Source organism: Callionymus lyra, chromosome 2, assembly GCF_982586985.1.
Source record: "Callionymus lyra chromosome 2, fCalLyr1.hap1.1, whole genome shotgun sequence".
Classification (NCBI taxonomy): Eukaryota; Metazoa; Chordata; class Actinopteri; order Syngnathiformes; family Callionymidae; genus Callionymus; species Callionymus lyra.
In genome coordinates this window covers 43,038,094-43,057,848 of record NC_141819.1, presented here as the reverse complement: position 1 = coordinate 43,057,848, position 19,755 = coordinate 43,038,094, and the positions used below count along the sequence as shown (strand labels likewise).

The 19,755-nt window shown below is 40.2% G+C and overlaps 1 protein-coding gene across 2 annotated transcripts; it reads right to left on the bottom strand.

The window, feature by feature from the left end:
* Window positions 1-1,199: 1,199 nt before the first annotated feature.
* tmem125a (transmembrane protein 125a) lies at window positions 1,200-19,093 on the bottom strand. 2 transcript variants are annotated; one of them, XM_087785361.1, is made up of 5 exons: window positions 18,955-19,093; window positions 9,218-9,661; window positions 9,025-9,140; window positions 7,672-7,745; window positions 1,200-3,407 (listed from the first exon to the last, which is right to left on the bottom strand). In XM_087785361.1, exon 5 carries the CDS (start codon window positions 3,298-3,300, stop codon window positions 2,602-2,604), a length of 699 nt encoding a protein of 232 aa, XP_087641487.1. In that variant the 5' UTR covers window positions 3,301-3,407; window positions 7,672-7,745; window positions 9,025-9,140; window positions 9,218-9,661; window positions 18,955-19,093; the 3' UTR covers window positions 1,200-2,601. The 2 variants fall into 2 exon arrangements, with proteins under 2 accessions (XP_087641487.1, XP_087641486.1); XM_087785360.1 differs by having other exon boundaries at window positions 9,025-9,661.
* Window positions 19,094-19,755: the final 662 nt, after the last annotated feature.

Here is a 19,755-nt window from a genome sequence, read left to right as displayed (position 1 = left end):
TGTTGGGATGAAAGGCGAGTGCAGTCGAATTAAGATCCGTGTTACCAAACCTAACAAACAAACCTTCTCTTTGTGTGTGCGTATGAGTGTGTGTGTGTTTGAGCAGTACTAGTCAACACCAGCCCCCGCAGGCTGCCACCTTGTACTCGGAGCCGCCGCCCGCCGCCTGTCATCACTACAACAATGGTTAACTGTGTGACCTGCTACGTCTCCCGGCGATGCACTGTGTGTGCAGACTGATAAAACGACTTCAATGTCACACATGCAGACACACACACACATTTTTCCTGATGTTTTTTCCTCCGAGGCCATACATCTGACGCTGGAAAGTCTTTTGTTCCCCAAGAACAGTTTTATTCTCTGCTGGTGGGAATTGTTTTGAAATCCAAGTGACGCATTCTAATAGCTCTTTGTGTATGTGAGCAGATATAAATATGCTTGTGGAACAACAAGAGGGAAAAAAAAACAAATTATTTTGTTGAGATTTAAACATCAAAGGTCTGCTGGTTCAGGGCTGGAGTCGCTCTCATTCAACGTGGTGTTCTCTGCATGAGTGATTGTCATGTCGCAGGAGCTGCTGTGTGTTTGCCTTCAGGAAGTAGATAGACGAGTCAAGGCTGTGACTTTGTAGATCTAGAGAGAGGCGATGACACGTAGAGAGGAAGTTTGCTTCTGTAGAGGAAGTCAGGCTCATACTGAGAAGTGCAAACAACCATTTTAGTTGCTCAAACATTCCGAAAGCGACTTTAATTCTTTGGACTTTGGGGTTTGATAAGAACGGACAGAGGACATACATGGCTGTATTTCTGCAGTCTCCAGGAAGTGAAAATACAAAACTGAGTTTCACTTATCAAGACCCTGTTGTTGATAGTTGTCAACGCTATACAGTACTAACCTTTATTCTTGTTAATAATAAGTCAACCTTAACTCATCTTGTGCTTCGTCTCTGGTCATTCTCTTCATGTTCTCTTCCAACATAAACCTTCATGATTGTCTTCTTTTTTCACCTGCGACTTCCTTCTCTCACGTCCCTCATGTCTCCTCATGTACTCGTATTTTGAACAAACAGAAAACAAGAAAGAAAGGGAGATATATTCTACAAATCCCATAAACCGTACATGTCAACTAAGACAACCATTTGACCATATCAGTGTTTTTCATTTAAAATGTATTTTGAGACGAACAGAAATGACTCCACATATTTTAAAGGAGCTTTATGAAAACATTGTGGTGTCCATGCTCGAATAAACAATCGCTTTGTACATTCAAAGTGCTGTAATCCCACAAAATCTTCAAAACGGTCAGACGAAATCATTATAGACAAAACAAAGCTGGAGGAACATTTCAATAAATGAGGACCTCCTCAGTCGCCCACTTGTATAAATGTAGAGAAAAGATCTGAAAAATCGTAATCTGCCCTCAAATTCCTCTCAAATCCCCAGATAGCTCAGCAATTGTGGCAGATGTGAGGCCAGAGGACACGAGGAAAGACAGATGTCATGACATTTCCACGACCCTGCGGTACATTTAGTTGAGCGCTGCTGCCAGTTTCTCTCCTCAAAATTGTTTTTTTTTTCTGCAGCTACTCCTGCTCTTGTGTGCTCTTAAAAATCAACCAAATCCTTCTAAATACCGACAAGGTCAGCACTTTCTAACAATCATTTGAGCTTCAGAATGTTTCTTAAAAAGAGTGAAGTCAGGGGTTTGTATGGAGTCTTAGAAAACCAGGATCTTGAAATGTACTCAGAAACGTTGAAGGAAATTATTTTATAAATGCTAGTGATGTGCTGCTGCATGGAGGTCTGGTGTCCCTCAGACGAAGATCCAGATGCACACACAGTGACCACTCCATTGACACCTAAACATAAAAGGTGGATTTTCATGAACGGAAAAAAAAAAAGCCTTAGAGGGACCGTTTTAAAAAACATTTGCCACAATATTATTTTTTCTTGACTTTTTGTGCGCTCAAGTTAAGTTCAATTGAATCCTCTAAATGTTTTACCTCATTTTATTTGAAAAGTAAACAATTAAAGTGATATATTCAAACAAATATAGATAATCTCCTGACTTTGTCTTTTTTGTCAATTGATTATTTATTAATAAATAACATTTTACTTAAATACTGTTTTTTAGTCTTTAATTCACATTTTTTAAATGAATTACTTTTTCTTTTTTTTCTTTTTTTTATAGCAACAGTGATTTGTTTGGGACCAAAACATTTCTTTAAAGGAATTTTGCAAATACTTTATACTCCCTGGCTGATGTACACTAACCGAAACTGTGTCACTAACTTAAAGTTTTCACTATAAAGTGGATCAGGACGATAAAAGCAGCAGTAGTGCACACAGCATCGTATCACAACCATGTCTGAACATTAAACTCTCAAAGAATTATGACATAATGAACCCTGTTATTGATGAGTCGTCGATTGGCCACAACTGTTCCACTGTTTCCTTGGCTGTCTGTGTTGAGTGGCGGGACTTCTGGTGGTTGCTAGCATGTTACGCTAGCGCCGTCATCTTTGTTATTGTGCTTTGTATCAGCTGGTGATTTTGTCAGATTGCGCAATTCTAGTTTTTGCATTGAAAGCAGTTCTGGAGTTCATATGAGGTTGGCCAGGCTGGACGTGGTCTCTCGTCGTGCCTGGTGGTCCATGTGTCCAGACACGGTGAAGATGGTGAGGACTCGGTCAACCAGCCTCCGTCCTTGCCGCGTTCTCTCCAGAAGAACCACCACCAGGGTGTAAATGGCGACGCCTGCAACGGCGACCCCTCCGCCCGCCAGCAACACCACCCCGGAAATATACATGTCGTTGAGGGCTTGCCCCGGTTTGGGCATGTGGTTGACCAGAGCGAGGTGGAGGAGGACCCCCCCGCAGATGAGCAGGGACAGCCCGGTGATCAGGACCACCAGAAGGTCCGACAGCCCGCCGCTCTTCAGCATGTCGATCTGCTGCCTGCTGCGGACGCAGTTCATGTCCTGCACGGCCGAGCTGAGGAGCTGCTTCAGCAGAACCCCCAGAGCCAGCAGGCAGAGGGCGGTGCCGGCGCCCAGACGCCACTCGCTGGAGATGCTGGTGGTGGTAGAGAGCAGGCCGACGCCCCCGAGGCCGCAGCCCAGGATGAGGCAAACCGCCACGCAGTAGCAGAGTAAAGACTTGCCCGGGTCCCTGAACCACCACAGCTCCACCTGCTCCTCCAGGATGTTGTTCTGGATCTGAGCCGGGTCAGCAGGACCACCGAGCCCCGCGTCCGAGTCTCGGGGTTCCCGCAGAGGGGGGAAGTCGTCCAATTCTGACATCCTGTCTCTTCCTTCCGATGAAATTAAAATCCCCTCAGAAAAGTAAGTCCAACATCCACAGACATTCCAATACAACTCCTGGTCGAGGATGTTTCAGAGTGAGTCACCTGAAAGCAGAAGAGGAAGAAGGTGAAGTGGTTCTGTGTAAACGGGTTTAATGGATAACTTTACAGCCTTGAGTTGTGTTTGTTATAACTCTATAACCTCTCTAACACCACCACCACAACCAACATGATATGTAGCATGTTCACATCATCCCCAAGAACTTTTACAATGAAAATAAAAATCACACAAAACACCTCAAGTTCAGGTATATTCATTCATTCACTAGTTTTAAGTTGATGTGTCATCACAAGTTATTTTAGTATAAAAATGTTAAGATGCACAAAAGCTAAAATCTATCCATTCATCCAAATATTTGACTTTTGTTGGTCCATGAGAATCTTCTCGTTCTTGATTAATTTTCCTTCTCTGACCACGTCAGCGTAAGCAAAGCATCATGGGAGTTATGCTTGTGGATTCATTGTGCATGTTTTGAATGGAGGACCTCTTAGTTGAAGCACAATTCATGGAGGAAGTGATAAACATGACGTGTAATTTGTAATCAAACGCTCACTCGCGTAGATGTATTTTCTTCCGACCATAAATCAACATTTATAGTGGAACTAGTGGCATGTTAAAGGAGCTCAAACACACAAAATGTGTCACTTTCAGCGTCTATTGTCGATTCTGCTCGTGTGCTGGAGCTGTAATATTTAACCACCGATCAATCATGTCGATGCTTATCCTGACATTATTTTCTCCTTCCTCCCCCCTCGTGCTCTTAATCTTTATGTTTCCTGCTCTCAGCACATTTCAGCTCCCTCATCACGCATATACACAAACGAGGAACACCAACACAAACAAACAGGCTCAAGGTTACAACAGCGACAGCTCGTCATTTCTATCAAAGTCAGCGAAGCAGCGTGATCCAGGCTCCAAAGATCTGTGCTCCCTCCTCTCCCAGGTCCCATCTAAAGACGGGTTTATTTCTTATCGTTGTGTGAGGTTTCATAGCTTTGTATTCAATCATTAACATCGATGAAATAAAATTAAAAATATATTTTAATTAAGGACTAGTTTACAGCCAGATGTTCTTGATTGAAGTTTTTTAACCAATTTTATAAGTAGCTTTTAAAATGTGTTATTGTTGGCTTGAGAGTCAGTTAAAGCTTATTTTGAGAAGGTTTTTTTCCTGGGATTTCGTTTCCAACTATATTTTTATATATTAAGGCATTAATTGCTCCATATTTTTTTCCAAATATTGGATCACTTAAAATGAAGGCGTAAAACAACATCATAGAAATTGATGTATGTTGATGGATAAAGTCGATGACTGTGGGTTTTCTGTGGGACAACACAACCAGATTTGTTCCCAATTCAGCTTCTATTTTTGTCATGACCTGCCGGTAACTGTCCATGTGAAAGTAGCCATTAAGTCGTCAATGGCGAGGCGAGTGGTGGATAAAGTTGTTGTTGTCACCTCAAGCTCCAGAAACTCTACCTAATTAACCGGAGACAGTTTGAGAGCCAGCAGCTACAAATGGGAATACAAACGGTGTGAAGTGAAGAGAGGTGTTTATTGCCAACAGTAGCTTCTCACCTTCTGTACAGTATGTGTGTGTGTGTGTGTGTGTGTGTGTGTGTGTGTGTGTGTGTGTGTGTGTGTGTGTGTGTGTGTGTGTGTGTGTGTGTGTGTGTGTGTGTGTGTGTGTGTGGCCGTGCATGTGTGTCCTACAAGACGAGTGGAGGGCGAATACTTGACAAGAGCGCCACTGGTACGTGTGTTTACTCTGCGCAGCTCGGCTCGATGTGTGTGTGTGTTGTGATGGTACAAGTGTGTGTGTCGAGTCACTAATTGATCCCTGCAGGACGGGTCCGGTTCTGCGACACGGTCAACTACAGAAATAGCAGCATAATTGAGGTATGTGTGTCTGAGGTGCAGGTTAAGGTGACTAAAACAAAGAAATAAGCAAAGCTGTCACACTAATGTGTCTCATGACACTCTGGTTTCCTCCCTCAGTACAAGAACATACAGGGGTTAATTGAAGACACTAAACTGGTCGAGTGAATGTGAGAGGTTGTCTGTCTCCACCTCAGTCCAGGCAATCACACTCTTTATTAGGGATAAAATGACTTGAAGAGTGATAAGTGAAGAGTCATGACAGTACTAGAGGCTTTATAAGATATCGAAGTGACTTCATCCATCTGTTACTAAACCACAGGTTTGAAGACTATCTTGGAAATGAAGTCTTCTGGTTGGGAAAATCTCCATTCAAGAGGCAGAGTCTGGATGGTCTGAATTAGATTGACAGATGTAACATTCAAATCGAGTCTATGGTGTTTAATACTAACTTGCTTGCCAGTCAAGTAAACCACCATAGTGTTTGCAGATAATGAAACTACTGTTTAAGACAGTTTTTAATCAGACTGTATTAATGTCTGATGCAAGTATTCTTTTGGATGGTTGTGTACATGACTTCCCGTCATTCTACAGTCAGCCTCAAGTGGACAATTAATGGACTGCAGCTTTTATCACTTCAATTTTTTGATTTGGCTGTTGTTCTGTATAAATCTGCAATAATAACAGTTTTCTACTGTGATTTAAAGTGAGGGAAAATTTGAACCATGATTGACTTGCTAGCGTTGCCAGTTGGTTACAGTTATAATCCTAAAACGTTGTACATTTTAGATACTAAAATCTAAATTCTATAAATCTACAATTAAACATAACATTTATGGTTTCTTATCTCACATTTAGGGGATCTCTTTGAAGGTTGTTGAAGGGTCTTATGCCCAAGAATAATTAATATTAACATAAACGTATTACTCTATTTCTTACTTAACAGGAAAATCTGAAAAAAAAGGCTTTTAAAATGCAAAATAGAACAGGTTCAAAGAGAGGTTTATTCCCCGGAGATAAAGTACTTGGGTTGTCATTGGGAAGACAAACAAACTATAAGAGTGGAGAAGATGGGAAGGACTGATGTTTGGACATGTAGAGCAGAGACAGTGTTTGCACCAGACATCTTTTTGAGATGAAGAGGAGGATTCAAACCATTATCAAGATTTGCTGTGTCACTAGCCAAAGACACTTTAAAAATTCTGCGACTGTGTTGGATCTGCAACTTTCAGAGCTCTTGAAACTTCCGCTGGGTCACCACTTCACAGTTCTCGCTGCATATTCAAAGCCATCGATCTTCCCGCTGCATTTATTGACGATCCGTTTATCTTCCCATTTGGCTTCATTAAAAGAGTTTTGCCCAGACGAATAAAGCAGCTGCCGGATCGAAGACAATCTTAATAGATTGTAGGAGTGTGTTTGAGGAGCAGATCTGCAGGGAGACGGTGAGGATTATTACTTCTGATGTGAGCTGATCCCACACGAAGCAACAGTGATCTTATAAAACGACGCTGCAGTGACTGAACGTCTGAAACAGTCCAACCGTCTCCTGCACTAATTCTGACGGAGTAATGATGGAAACTGTTAAGATGAGCTCGGTGTAATTCTCGGGGAATGTTTGGAATGGCTGCAAGGTCAGCGGATGAGCAGTGCCTCGGAGGAGAAACACTGTACTGCACTCCAATTACCAAGGAAGCTCGGGGACTCAGGTATTTCCCCTCCTCTTAGGTCGCTCGGCAGAATTCATTTCACCGCCCATTAGAGTCTCTTTTATTGTTTATGCTCCGTTCTTTTTGGAAATGGCTTGTCTGGCTGATTAGCATGCCGATCAGACACGCCAGCTAGAAGGACGTCGTAACATCTGTTCCAAGTCTTGAAGGGCTCATTTCATTGAGTTTACCGTCAACTTTAAATCGTTCTCTGAAGTCTGCTTCTACGTCCAAAAACAGTTTAACAGGAGGTTAGTGTCTCCAACTACGGCATGTGGGCCATATACAGTCGTCTAGCTCGTCTGACTTTCTGACTTCTGATTAGCTCTCCCACATATTGTTTAGCTTATTATAATCTTTTGCTCCAAAACATGATGAATGGCGTGGTAAAACTCCTGGATTTCTCCCTGCAATGCTCGCATTTGCGTCGCAGAATGGCTGACGTAGTGCTTGATTCTTTATTTGTATTGCTTATTTTATATTATTATTTCATTCCTATATTGTACTGACACCACAAAAAAAACAATGTTGTGTTTACATCACTGGCAATACAGTACATAGTTTGACACTTGTTAATAGCATTCCAGTTCATTTTTCTTGTTTCTTGCCTTTTGAACCTCCCTCTATAAGCAAGAGGGCCAAGAAAACGCTCATTTCAATGTGTATATTTGAAGAGGTTACGCTTTTGTTCATGCATAAATACTTTTACTATTCACTCACCTGCTGGACCTTCCCCTTGAGGACTGTCAAAGATCCTTTCAGTGCACGACTACACTCTCGTGCGTCCGAAGATTCTAGAAGCAAACAAAAGTGGAGGAAGTATTGATCTAGTAAGTTATGGTGGAAACAAGAACAAAAAGTCAATATCATGATATATCATTGTACACTCTCATGGCTCACGCCTAATGGATGTGCAGAGAGCAATTAGCTATAACATCTGTGAACCGTAGGAGCGACAATCTCATGAATTTAGAACAACTACGGGTCAGTGGTTATACATAAGATCAATGGATTATAACGATAGGGAATCTGCCTGGAGCTGTTACAGATGTTCTGCTATGTTAGCATGGTGATAGTAACGAAGCGCTACTATGGGTACAAGTTTAAATAAAAAGTATTCTTGCTTTAAAGAATCAAAAGGTTAACAACAATAATGTATATTTTTGGACTGAATGTACACTGAATGTGTTTGACTGCTGACAAGTTTCCTTTCAATACTCTTGATGCTATTACCATGTGGATAGGCTTCTTAAGGTTAATGTGTTCTGTAATTTGAATAGTAAAATAATAAGGAAGTTTGCCAAATTAATCTTTTACACCTCGAATGTATTACTGAAATGCTTCAACACAAAAATAAAATATAACCTAGCTGGTAGGAAAAGTTTTTTCCTTGACATAATAAATACTTGAAAGTTTGTTTTAGTTGTACCTTTTTTAACTTGTGTTGTGAAAGAAAACTCATTATCAGACAAAGAAAACCAGTTGGTTTCTCCTCGGGGGGTCGCAATGTCATGTAGCTGTTTTCTCTAATTATTCAATTCATCACTGTATTGAATTCCAAGTTACTTGCATCATTCTATTAGACAGCAGCATTAAGATAAAGGCTTTATGCATACTCATAGTTCATATATTAAAATTGAGACAAACATATCTTAAAGTTAAAAAGATCATATCCACTGCTCTCGTAGTCGCAATGCAAAGTTGTAATATGTTAGTTTCTGTAACTCTACAAAATTACGCAGTGAAGAGCATCATTAAAATAACCAGGAGAGAGTTCCACTGCGAGTCTTGACTGTAAACCAATAAACCATTACTATAAATATGTAATATAATAATAATAAAATGTTATTTTTGCTTTAAAGTCACCTCACGTATGCTAAATGAAAGTTTTGAACAAAAATATTTGTAAAATAGATGTTTTTTGTATTTTTTTTATGATTTCAAAATTGTGTTGTCCAAGAAGTCATTTAAAAAAAGGCAAGTTGTAAAGTAATCAACACATTTGAAGCATAAACATTAGCAGGCACGTATCAGTATGATTGCTAATAAAATCTGTATCCTTCAACCTCATACCTGTTTACATAGAGAGAGAGAACTTGGGTCCAACTTTGGCTCACAACAGGTCGTCCTTAATCCGTCATAGATCCATATGTTGTTGTTTTTTTGGGGGGACTCGGGCCAAGGTGTGACTGCCAAGTACAACTGTGTCCAGCTCAATATACACAAAAAAATGGATATGTCTGTTCCCTAGTGTGAATCTGTTCACCTGCCTGCGGAGGGAGAGTCGGTGGGAGGCTCAGGGATGTGTTGCCGTGGTGACAACAGTACTTTTTCCTGCCACCCCCTCTCCTCTAGTCAGGCGTTTATTTTCTTGGCGTCCCTTCGGGTGAGGAGAGGGGTCAGGGTTGGCTCCATCTGTCTGTGTGATGGGTATCTGTGCCAAGCGCCACGGGGACTGGAAGGAGGGGAAAGAAGGCTCGTGTGGAGTGGGACGACCAAGCGCGTGTCTGAGCTGTCATCTGGGCCGTGGGTTGGGGCGAGAGCTGAGGGTGGAACAGCGAGTGTAGAGGACGGTGGCGTGGTTCAGTGTCGTCTCGGAAATATGCTGATTCTTTTTTCTGTCTTCTGCGCGGTCACAGTGGAGGAAGCCGTCCAGAAAAGGAGAAAACAGCCGAGTCACTGTCCTGACCCACTGTTGTCTCCGCAGACGCTACGACAAGACAAAATAAGTTACATATCAGTCGCATCACTTCGACCTTCGAACATCTACTGGTTATCAACTTGAGGTGTGACTTGATACTTGTTCGCTGCGTCTCCTCTTCATATTCACTTTGAGTCACCACCCCAGAAGTTGTGACTTTTAAGAGCAGGACAAACATCCAAAAAACATCCACCAGATAAAATGATAATATTCTCTACTGATTATAAACAAGCGATTTTCCAGTGGTTTCAGCTCAAAAGGACCGTGTTACTGAGTAAAACAGCTTGTGCATACCTAAGCATTTTACATCCAGTTATACGATATCCACTTCAAAAGATGATATAACTTCAGTTGATATGGAACATCATGGACGAGATTGTTGTGCAGAAAATAAAAAGTTGATTCATATTATGCAAGACATGGAACAGGACAAATATGTTGCAATTCTTGCGTGATGATGGGAGAACTGGAAAAACCACGGTGCAGTTGTTTGGTATATACTGTTTAAGGTGCTCGTTCAAGTCACTCAATGCGTCAACCAGGTTTAACAACCTTACTAAATACAATATTTTTAATCGGCAAAATCACTGAATCCCACACATGCATGAGAAAATCTCTGACTTGTGTTTTAAAAAAAGCAAATGGGTGGCATGGATTCTGAGTCATTGACTAGTAGAAAAAGTCCATCCTTGGACCACAAACAGCCAGAGTTACTCTGACTGAGTTATTATCTCTAACAGCAACAGTACTACAACAGTTCATGTGAAGACCATGACCAAATATATAAAACATATATAGGAAAGAGGTGGGTCTAACTTATAGAGAGAGAAAACGAGTCAGTCTCATCTCGTTGAGGTGACATGATATAGATTTGTCAAGACCTAACATCTTTATTATCAATCTAAAACTCTGACCTATGACACATATCTGAGTCCCCGTGTCTTGCTTAATAGAAATGAGTCCATCTACTATTAGACCAGTTGACTGACAACTAGTCCTACAAACCTCAAAGATGAAGTGTCAACACTCTCGTAGCTATTCAGGAAACTCAAATCTGATAATAAAAGTTTATCCACCAATATCGCTGCTGACTGTTCAGTGCAAAATTTCCGTGTCGTGCATCTCACTCAGAATGTCAATGTTGACAGACAGATGTGAGATCATCAACCTGAATTATGAGTCGATTATGAGACGCCATTTCTCATTAGCGAAGATTGACAGCTTCCTACATCAACAGGATTCATTGAGTCTAGATCCTTAACGAAAAACTGTTATCATAGTAGCATTTGAAGGTCAAAGAAAATTAATTGAAAATCATAACTTCCTTTACTACTCTTTGTGAAAGTATAATGTGATTGTCATTCCAATTGCTGTCCTGTGTCAGAGTGAGTCAGATTCCTAGCAAGATTGTTTCTATAAATTGTTAATAGCTATTAATCATTATCAGGTCCATGTTTATTTCACTGTATTTACTGTGGTCGCAGTGACATGTCGCTGGAAACATCCACCGTTGACGACACACATGACCACATCCATTCTTTTGTCCGACGAGACGGTGAAAAAAACATCTTTTAAAATTCACTAAGAATTACATTTTCTGTATACTTTCATAAAAAAACAAAGAACTATTTAAATGTATTTTTGAAAAAATGAATGATTACAACAGTAGGTTGAAAAATAAATAAATAAAAAAAACTTTCAAAATTTCATAATTCCTGGTCTCATTGCTTGTTTCATAAATTCTATTTCTTTTGTCAGCTCATGATTAACCTCTCTTTTGTTATTCCACCTGCACTCCAGTAGAGACGTTCGACTTCAATCTTCATGTTATTATGGTGTGTTTCTATATATCAAATAAAGTTATGTTCCTTATCAACTCTTTCATTTTAGAGGTTGAACCTCCTGCTCCCCTCTGACGGTTCAATTTCGCTCCTGCAGCAGCTCATTTCGCACTTTACGGATCAGCATCTCCCTGAATCGGCAAGACCTGCCGAGACCTGCAGCCTCCCGACACCTGATCCACATGCAAACACAGACTCGTCTGTGTATCTCTGCAGCGGTCCCTTCGTCTCTTTTTCCTCCCTGTCACAGCATGGCTTGCTGCTTCATCTTATCTCAGGCTCTGGGTCTTCGGGAGAAGCTCGACGGCAGCACTGGTCGGTGCTAGTTGGTGTAACAGATCCACCAGCGCAACCTGGGTCTGTTACACAGAACGTCGGAAACTGACTGACTAAGGTGGTATCATTGACACCATGTTTTATTAATGAGTTAGATGAATTCCCACTTCAAATGTGTAGGAGTTAAAATGATCTGAACAATATACGTGGAACACTGTACTTTGGTACAATTGTGTGAAGTCAAATTATAGCCTTTACTTACATCCTTGGTCACAGGAACTCACTTTGATCAGTAGGATCCATCAATTCCAGGAAAGTTTCTTTTTCAACAATCCCAACGCAAAAAGTCATTGTTACTAACAGGGACTTATTGAGATGTTTGGAATTCACCATATTCATGTCTCAGAACTTGAGTCATTGAGTATGTGTGTGTAGGATCCAAGGAGTAATGAGTCAGAGTCACTTCCTGTTTGTTGATAACCAGTAAGAAATTCTGCAGAGGTAGATTTTGTGTCTTACTTGCTTATTGAGTTACAGGTCATTGACTAGATGTTTTGGATTGTTTCACTGTGGACTTGCTCAGACATGTGGACAAGTTGAATCAAGAGTCACCTCCAGCCAACAATTCAGTAGGTCAAACTCCCCGTCTGGGACTTGTGGATGCGTTTGACAAGCAGCCATTAGCACGACATTAGTATCTATCTGATAATGTCTTATCAAGGATTGGTCTAAAGTGCAACTTGGACATATGAGTGTGACTTCACTTTCGACTGGCTCGGAGTTTCTTGGAAAGTGCTGACCTACTGTGATTTCCCCAAGGGTGATAGGGGAATGGACGAGGAGAAGAAGAAACCTTTTGTAAGCTGCAGCGGAAAAGAGGAGTTGGTGTGAAAAGGACAAAGAAATGAGCAAATGACCTCAGAATTTAATGCTATAATCTAATAAACTAGAAGGAAAATATTTATTTAGAGTCAATCAACGTCCTGGACATACAGCTAGATTATAAAACCCATAGGATTTATATTTACCCTGCTATTTTTGATGGTTAAGAAGCAGCTTAGTATATTCCCCGCGTGAGAAGACACCTGGAGGTGAATCTGGCTGCAGGCTGTGTATAATTAACAAGCTGGAAATGAAGGTGTCAAGAGTGAGAGATGAATCACTTTGAAAATGACAGATTACAAAAAAACACAATGAGAGAGGGCGGAACAACTTTCTTCTACATTAAGCAGATTATCCTCCAAGACATGAACGTTATTAGGCGGAAATAAAAGAAAACGTTCCGCCGTTTTTGTTGTCTTCTCTTGCTCCATCACTGCACAAGTCGACAGCTCCTTTTTTAGTTCCTTTTACAGAAAGAAAATGTCCTGATCCTGCATCATAATAACAAATATTCTTATTGAGTTTTATATACATTACTGTACTGAAACTTAATTTATTCAAACTATCAACTCAGGATTCAGGACTCACTTGGATCACTTGGACTAAGCATTTGCATGTATATTCCTATATTATTGCTGAACTATCTCAACCAGAGCGACCCCCCAGTCAATAATAATAATTCACTTTATTTATGAGATGCCTCTCAAAACGCATAAGGGCACCATACAGACAGATTATAAATCAACAGTGAAAAAGACAACAGTAAGACAAATGATTTTTAAAGTGAAGAGAAATATGAAAGTTAAAAAGTTTTCAAAGTGAAACTTTCTCAAATGTGCTTATACTTGAGCTTTAAACCTTTCCTTAAAAATATTTTGAATTCACAGCTCCAAGAGAACTTCCCGTGACTTTTACCATCTTGATTGGCCGACACTTACGAGCAACTCTTGCTGTTTTTTAAATGTGCCGCATCAATCCACAGGCTTTCCTGAGGCATTACAAGGTCTTAAAATGTTCCATTTTAAAATGTAAAATAAATCTTTCTTCTCCACAGTAGAAAACAATGACTTCTGGGTGTTTTTAATCCGTGTTGTGTTTCTCTGAAAATGAAAACACTAATCAAATCAGCAATTATCGTGCTGGTCCCCCTCTGCTTCGCTCCTGCTGACGATGGGAAAGATCTTTAACCCGTCTCCCTGAGGGAGTATTGAGCATATTCTAATTTGATATTGGCTGTGTGGCGTCCATGGTTACACTGACTGACAGCCTGTTTTGAGCTTTGCAAGAGTCCTAAAGAGTCCACTTTAATGTTTAGGGAGCTTTTGTTCTCCGCAGGAGATGAATCTTGCTCACGTTAATGGTCCGCAGACGATGCTGCTCAGTTTTAGGGTTCCTTTTACTGTCCTGATGTTTAATGCGGACATTAATATCGCTCTCAGGACAATAAAAAACTTTGAAGAGTCCTAAATGGCAGATTCTTCCAGCTTTGTTAGTGGTGATAACGCAGAGTCACCAGAGCTCTGTGGCCAGTGTGATAATCAGTGTGGGCCGCAGGACCAGAACACGATGGTTTAAATCTCTACGATGGTCAATGAAGGCGGCGTCGTTTCGTGACGCTGTTAATCACTTTAAAACCAGCCAGTATGAAGGAGAATGTAATTGGTTTTTGCCTTTTTCAGATTCTGTTCTTGCTGCTACAGAACTTTACTTCAGTTGTTTAAAGGTCACAGAGTCCTTCTGTTAGACCGTCTAGAAAAAACACAAATTAATCCAGATCATTTTCTAAATATTCTGTGAGTCCCACCACTGCTCTGGAAAAGATAATAATCTTTTTTTTTACATTTAAATAGGCTTTTTAAAATGAAGAAAAAGTAATCCCAGTTCGAAAACTTCCTGGCAATCTGCTTGACAAACTTCTAGTCTAGCTGAATCAGGGGTGTCAAACTTAAATGTTTGAGGGACTACCACTGGGAAATTATTGTCGAGACGGGGCCATGGACCAGTGGATCTGTATATTATTATTTTTAGTAAAGCTTGTTTGTCTGTTTTTGTGCCACTGTGAATTTCTGTGTTTCTTTATCCACACCGGCCTCATGTTGGTGCTGCTGAAAGTGTCAGTAAAGAATAAAAACCGGCCTTCTTTTAGCTGGTTTTCAATGGTGCAATTCAACATGTTGAGAACTTAACATTGAAGGGAAACTATTGTACTGCACAACACACTTTTTTCATTGAAACATGCACATTAGAAAATGTGATTAAGCCCCGCCCACTGAAAACACTTTGCTTTGATTGGCATGAAGGATTGTCATAAATACTTAACCCGGAAGTCTTCACCTCCAAGGGACTTGTGTATAAAGAAAGAAGCAGGGCGTTCTTCGTAGAGGAGTGAAGCCATTATTACGTCATAATGGTATCCGCTCTCGTAACCTCTCGTTCGCCAAGAAAGAACATTAGAAAGTAATGACTTCAAAGATTATCATTATGAGGGACTCACTGCATCTTGTAGGAACACTTCAACATTTGAAACATGTGAGAAGGTCAGGATAGTTGGGTTTTCACATTAGTTGCCTTTTAAGTGTCTCCTGTTCAGGAACTGAAAACGACACATTCTTATTCAGTTCTAATTTTTATTCAGTTTTTATTTAACCAACAGCAAGCCAACCACTCTACCGTCAGAGCTACACTTTCATTAATAATGTTGTTCATTTTGTAAAATCTTTGTAAAATGTTGTGCCCCACCAGGTTAGTTGAGGTACTGAGAGAGGAAGAGGGAGTGGTTACTATCACTGGTGAATTTGTGTCATTGTGAGTTTTTTACAGACATACATCAGTGCAGTCTGTTTTTTTCTTGGAAATTGGAAAAGCCACAACATCGTCACCATCTGGATCTGAGACGGACACAGCTTTTCTTTCAAGCTCTTGCTGCAGCGACCACGTCTGTGATCAGACAACGACGCCCCTGAAGCACTGAGGTGCTTGTAGTGTCACTGAGAGAGGCCAGTCGTCTCTTTATGCTGCTCTTCCCTTCCCATCAACTTACAAAAACTCCTATAGAGACTATAACCAGCACGTACGTCTGCTGGTCACCATATTTAGCACTTTCATTTCGACTTCGCTTCAACTCTTCATCAGCACAAATGTAACTAAATCAAAATGTTTTATTTGTATTGCTGTATTTATAATGTACAAAACTAAGATAAACCATCACTATCATCTACAGAAAAACAAGAATACAACAAAACACATTTTTTCCCAACACTGCCAGGCTCCACTATTTGCAGTCTTTGAGTATCGAGAGCACAAACGTGGACATCAGACGGCACTAGCTGGAACACTGCTGGCAGACACGAGGCCTGAACTTTGGCAAGTGAAGGCAAATCAGCCCGTGTTGTTCTAAAATTGAAATAGAAAACTGTCAGTGTGTCGCTCCTGCTGCCGCTCACTTGTGTTCCAGCTTCTGTCTGCTGGACTGTCAGACTGACAGAGCTGCAGAGTTGATGTACGAGTGCCACATTTTTAGTCTCTGATTGAATGACATTAATAAAAAAATAAAAAGATTGAATTTATGTCTACATTTTACTTAAAGCATGAACTATCAAAACTCTTGTTTTACTTTGCTTAAAGTAAAGTCTATAAATATAATGCAATATATATTTTTCTCCCTTAAATTGTAGCCACACAAAAATGACTTCAAAATGTAATGACTCCATGAAATGTTCTAATACTAGTTACAGCAGTGACGGTAGTATCAGTTTGTTAATAGTATTGTATTGTAGTTTGGTAACCGTTAAAAGAAGTGGTCAAAGGAGTAAAAAACATAGTATTGGATTTATAGTTAGGGCTGAAAAAAAATATTTTGGGAGTTTAATTAAAGTGCAACTAATGTGAAAACCCAACTCTAATGACTCACATGTTTCAAATGTGTTTTCTAATGTAAATTAACCCTTGTGCAGCGTAAAAAATCAATAACATCTAAGTGATAAATATCATGTTCCTTCAGTTGTGTGTGTTTAAGGAAGAACACATTGACAACGCACAACGTGACATTGTGTATCTGCTGACTGTGTAACAAAATGCCTCTTTGGGATATTTAATATTCTGTCCTGGTCTCTGAGTCTGACGTCTATGTCACACACACACACACCTGCCTAGACACCTAGACAGCTCATGTGACTCCACCAGCTTCACACACACACACACTCATCTACTGACACAATCACCAATTACCTTGCCCCCCAACCTCCCAGATCCCCCAACTCTTTCTCGCTGCGTCCCTTGTTGACCGGAGGCTCAGCCCTAATGAGGCTTCACATGTTGTTTCAGTCTTTTAGGATTGAACTCTTTAAAAGTTATGTTTGTGCGCATGACTCAAGGCTGTTCATTTATTATAGATCTGTGTGAGCGGGCGGTTCACTGGGTCATGCCTGGACACTGCATTGATCTGTAACAATTCCCACAATACAGCAACACTTCCTCTCGCTCGCTGTGGTTTATAGATTTTCCATGGTGCTGCAACACTGACCTGCAGCAGCATGAGCGTAGCATGATGATGTCAGTTTTATGTGGTCAACGTCCCACCAGTGCAAAGGTGGTGTTTTACTCTCTTGTTTACACTGAGTGTGAGCGCACTCCTCTTCGGACCGCAGAACGACAACATGGTTCATGTTTGAAACTTGTGAGCGTGTGCTGAAGAGTAAATACTTTTAATGAAGCATTTTTTTCATAAAAACTACATGATGTGATCTGGTTTTTGACGAGAGAATATTTAAGACGTAATCAAGAGAAGTTGTTTCCCATTATCCATATAGTTTGACATGTATTTTATTATGTTTTTCTTTATTTCTTCCAATCTAATCTTGTTCTTTACAGTTTCTGTTTTATAATTTTGTCAGCTGATCAAATAAGATGATTGGAATGAGATTTTGAGAGGAGCGCAGACAAGAGTTCTTACTATTTATAATATTTACATTATATATATTATATATTTACGCCCCTCACTAAAACGTTTCTATTTCACTGAATATAATGTTTTGATATTGGACATTGTGTAGTGTATGTCATGTTGTCATGTATGTCATCATTATGTATTTCGTGCAATCGTTTATATTATTGTTATTTAATTGTATCATGTAATTCATTTATACATTTTCTATGACGCTTATTCCCTTATAGGGGTCATGGGGGGCTGGAGCCTATCCCAATTTCTTCGTGCGAGAGGTGGAGGAAACCCTGGACAGGATGCCAGATGGTCAAAGGGCACATGAAGACAAACAACCATTCACACACACACTTGTATTACTTATATTATATTGACTATGTCACCTATTATTTATAATTTCCCAAAATTAATGATCTCACTCTGTTCTGTCGACTGTGTTCAGACACACTCAAAATACGCTTCTCCAACTTCCATAAGTGTAGCTGCTACTACAAAATAACCAAGATGGTGGATTATTTAGATGTTTGAGTAAAGAAACACATTTTCATCAGATTGTGTTTTGATGTGCAGCAGGGTGAGTTCAAATAGGAACAAGAAGGAGGAAGAAGCCACCTGGTTCAAAGGTCCTAATGAAATGGATGTAAATATATTTATTCATTTGCATTATTTAACACCTGAATATCCAACAGTAAACCACATATTCATCACAGCAACATGTCCAGCTGGGACACACGGGCTATTGTGCTCCTTTGAAAACATTTGATGATCAGTAGACAATATTGCGTGTGTGTTCGTGTCTGAAGGGTTGATCTATGTTTCCCAGAAGAGAACTTCACAGCTTTGTTGTTAAGCTTCGTCTCCCTATTTCAGAATCAGAATTAGAAATTGTGCTCTAACGTTACATTTGCCGAATGTTTTGTGGGGTTTTATTTAGTAATTTGATAATAATGTATATATGTCATTCTTCATACAGGCTTTATATTGTTTTAACATAAATCATGCCTGATATAACACTTTAAAGTCCAAATTGATGTGTTGGCACTTACAACCTACATTTTCACTGTTAACAAATACAATTGAAAAATGTATAAAAAGGAGCATTTGTCACCTCAGCATAGCTATATATAAAATGTATCCCAAATATTTATGATTAATCTGTTATAAGACAATGATGACATGATATGGTGAAAGTATTTTATTTAAAAGCAAAACCCCGACTCGTTTAAAAAAGAATACGTTAAATAACTTAATGTTCATATTATTTTTAGTTATTGTTTCTTACTTGCTTCAGGTGACAAACGTTCAAAAACGCTGAAAAGATGGAAGTAAAGTTATATAAGTAGCAGTGATGTGGCTCCAGTTACCTGAGATCCGCTGCTCCGGTTCCGCCTCACATTCAGTCCGTCTCCCAGCTCTCGTCGTCGGCTGAGAGTCCTCGATTCTCCGGTTCAGTCCAGACTCCCAGGTTCTGATCGTCGCTTCAAGACTGTGTCCGGAGCCCCGCCGCCAGCCAGCCGCTCCACCGGACGGACTTCCCCGGTCTGAAGCAGGTGTGGCCGGACACGGCTGCGGGGGGGACGCCGGTGGGAGGAGCCTGGCGGGCGGCGGCGGAGCGACCTCTGCACCGCTGTGGGTCTCCAGGGAGCAGGACACATGACAAGACGGTCCCCGGTAGCAACGATGGATAATAGAGACACTGTTACTACTGTCGCATGTTACTCTCCCTGGAGAGAGATACCTTTATCTGTGTCCATCCATACTGTTGACAGAGAACACCATGGATTTAGCATAAAGTGAAATCATTGACCTTGAATAAATTACGATTTAAACATCGTATGGATTACTTTAACCAAAGTTAATTAATAAAACATTTTTTTTATTTTATTTCCAATATATTCAACAAAAGTGAAAACGGCGAATGCAACGTTTAAGAGATTATACAAAAATAAAATAAAATGTGCTTATCTTTCAAATCAATAAGGAAGTGTCTTATCCATGCGTTTGTTTCTTCTCGTCTGGACTATTGTAACAGTTTGTTTTCATGTCTTAACAAGAAGGAACTGTCTCGCCTTCAGTTGATTCAGAACTCTGCAGCGAAAATTCTGACCCGCTCAAGTAGAAGAACTCACATTTCTCTGATCCTTAAAACTCTTCGCTGGCTTCCA

Excerpts from the sequence above, each read along its gene's own strand:
- tmem125a (XM_087785360.1), bottom strand. The coding sequence starts at position 3,300 with ATGTCAGAATTGGACGACTTCCCCCCTCTGCGGGAACCCCGAGACTCG.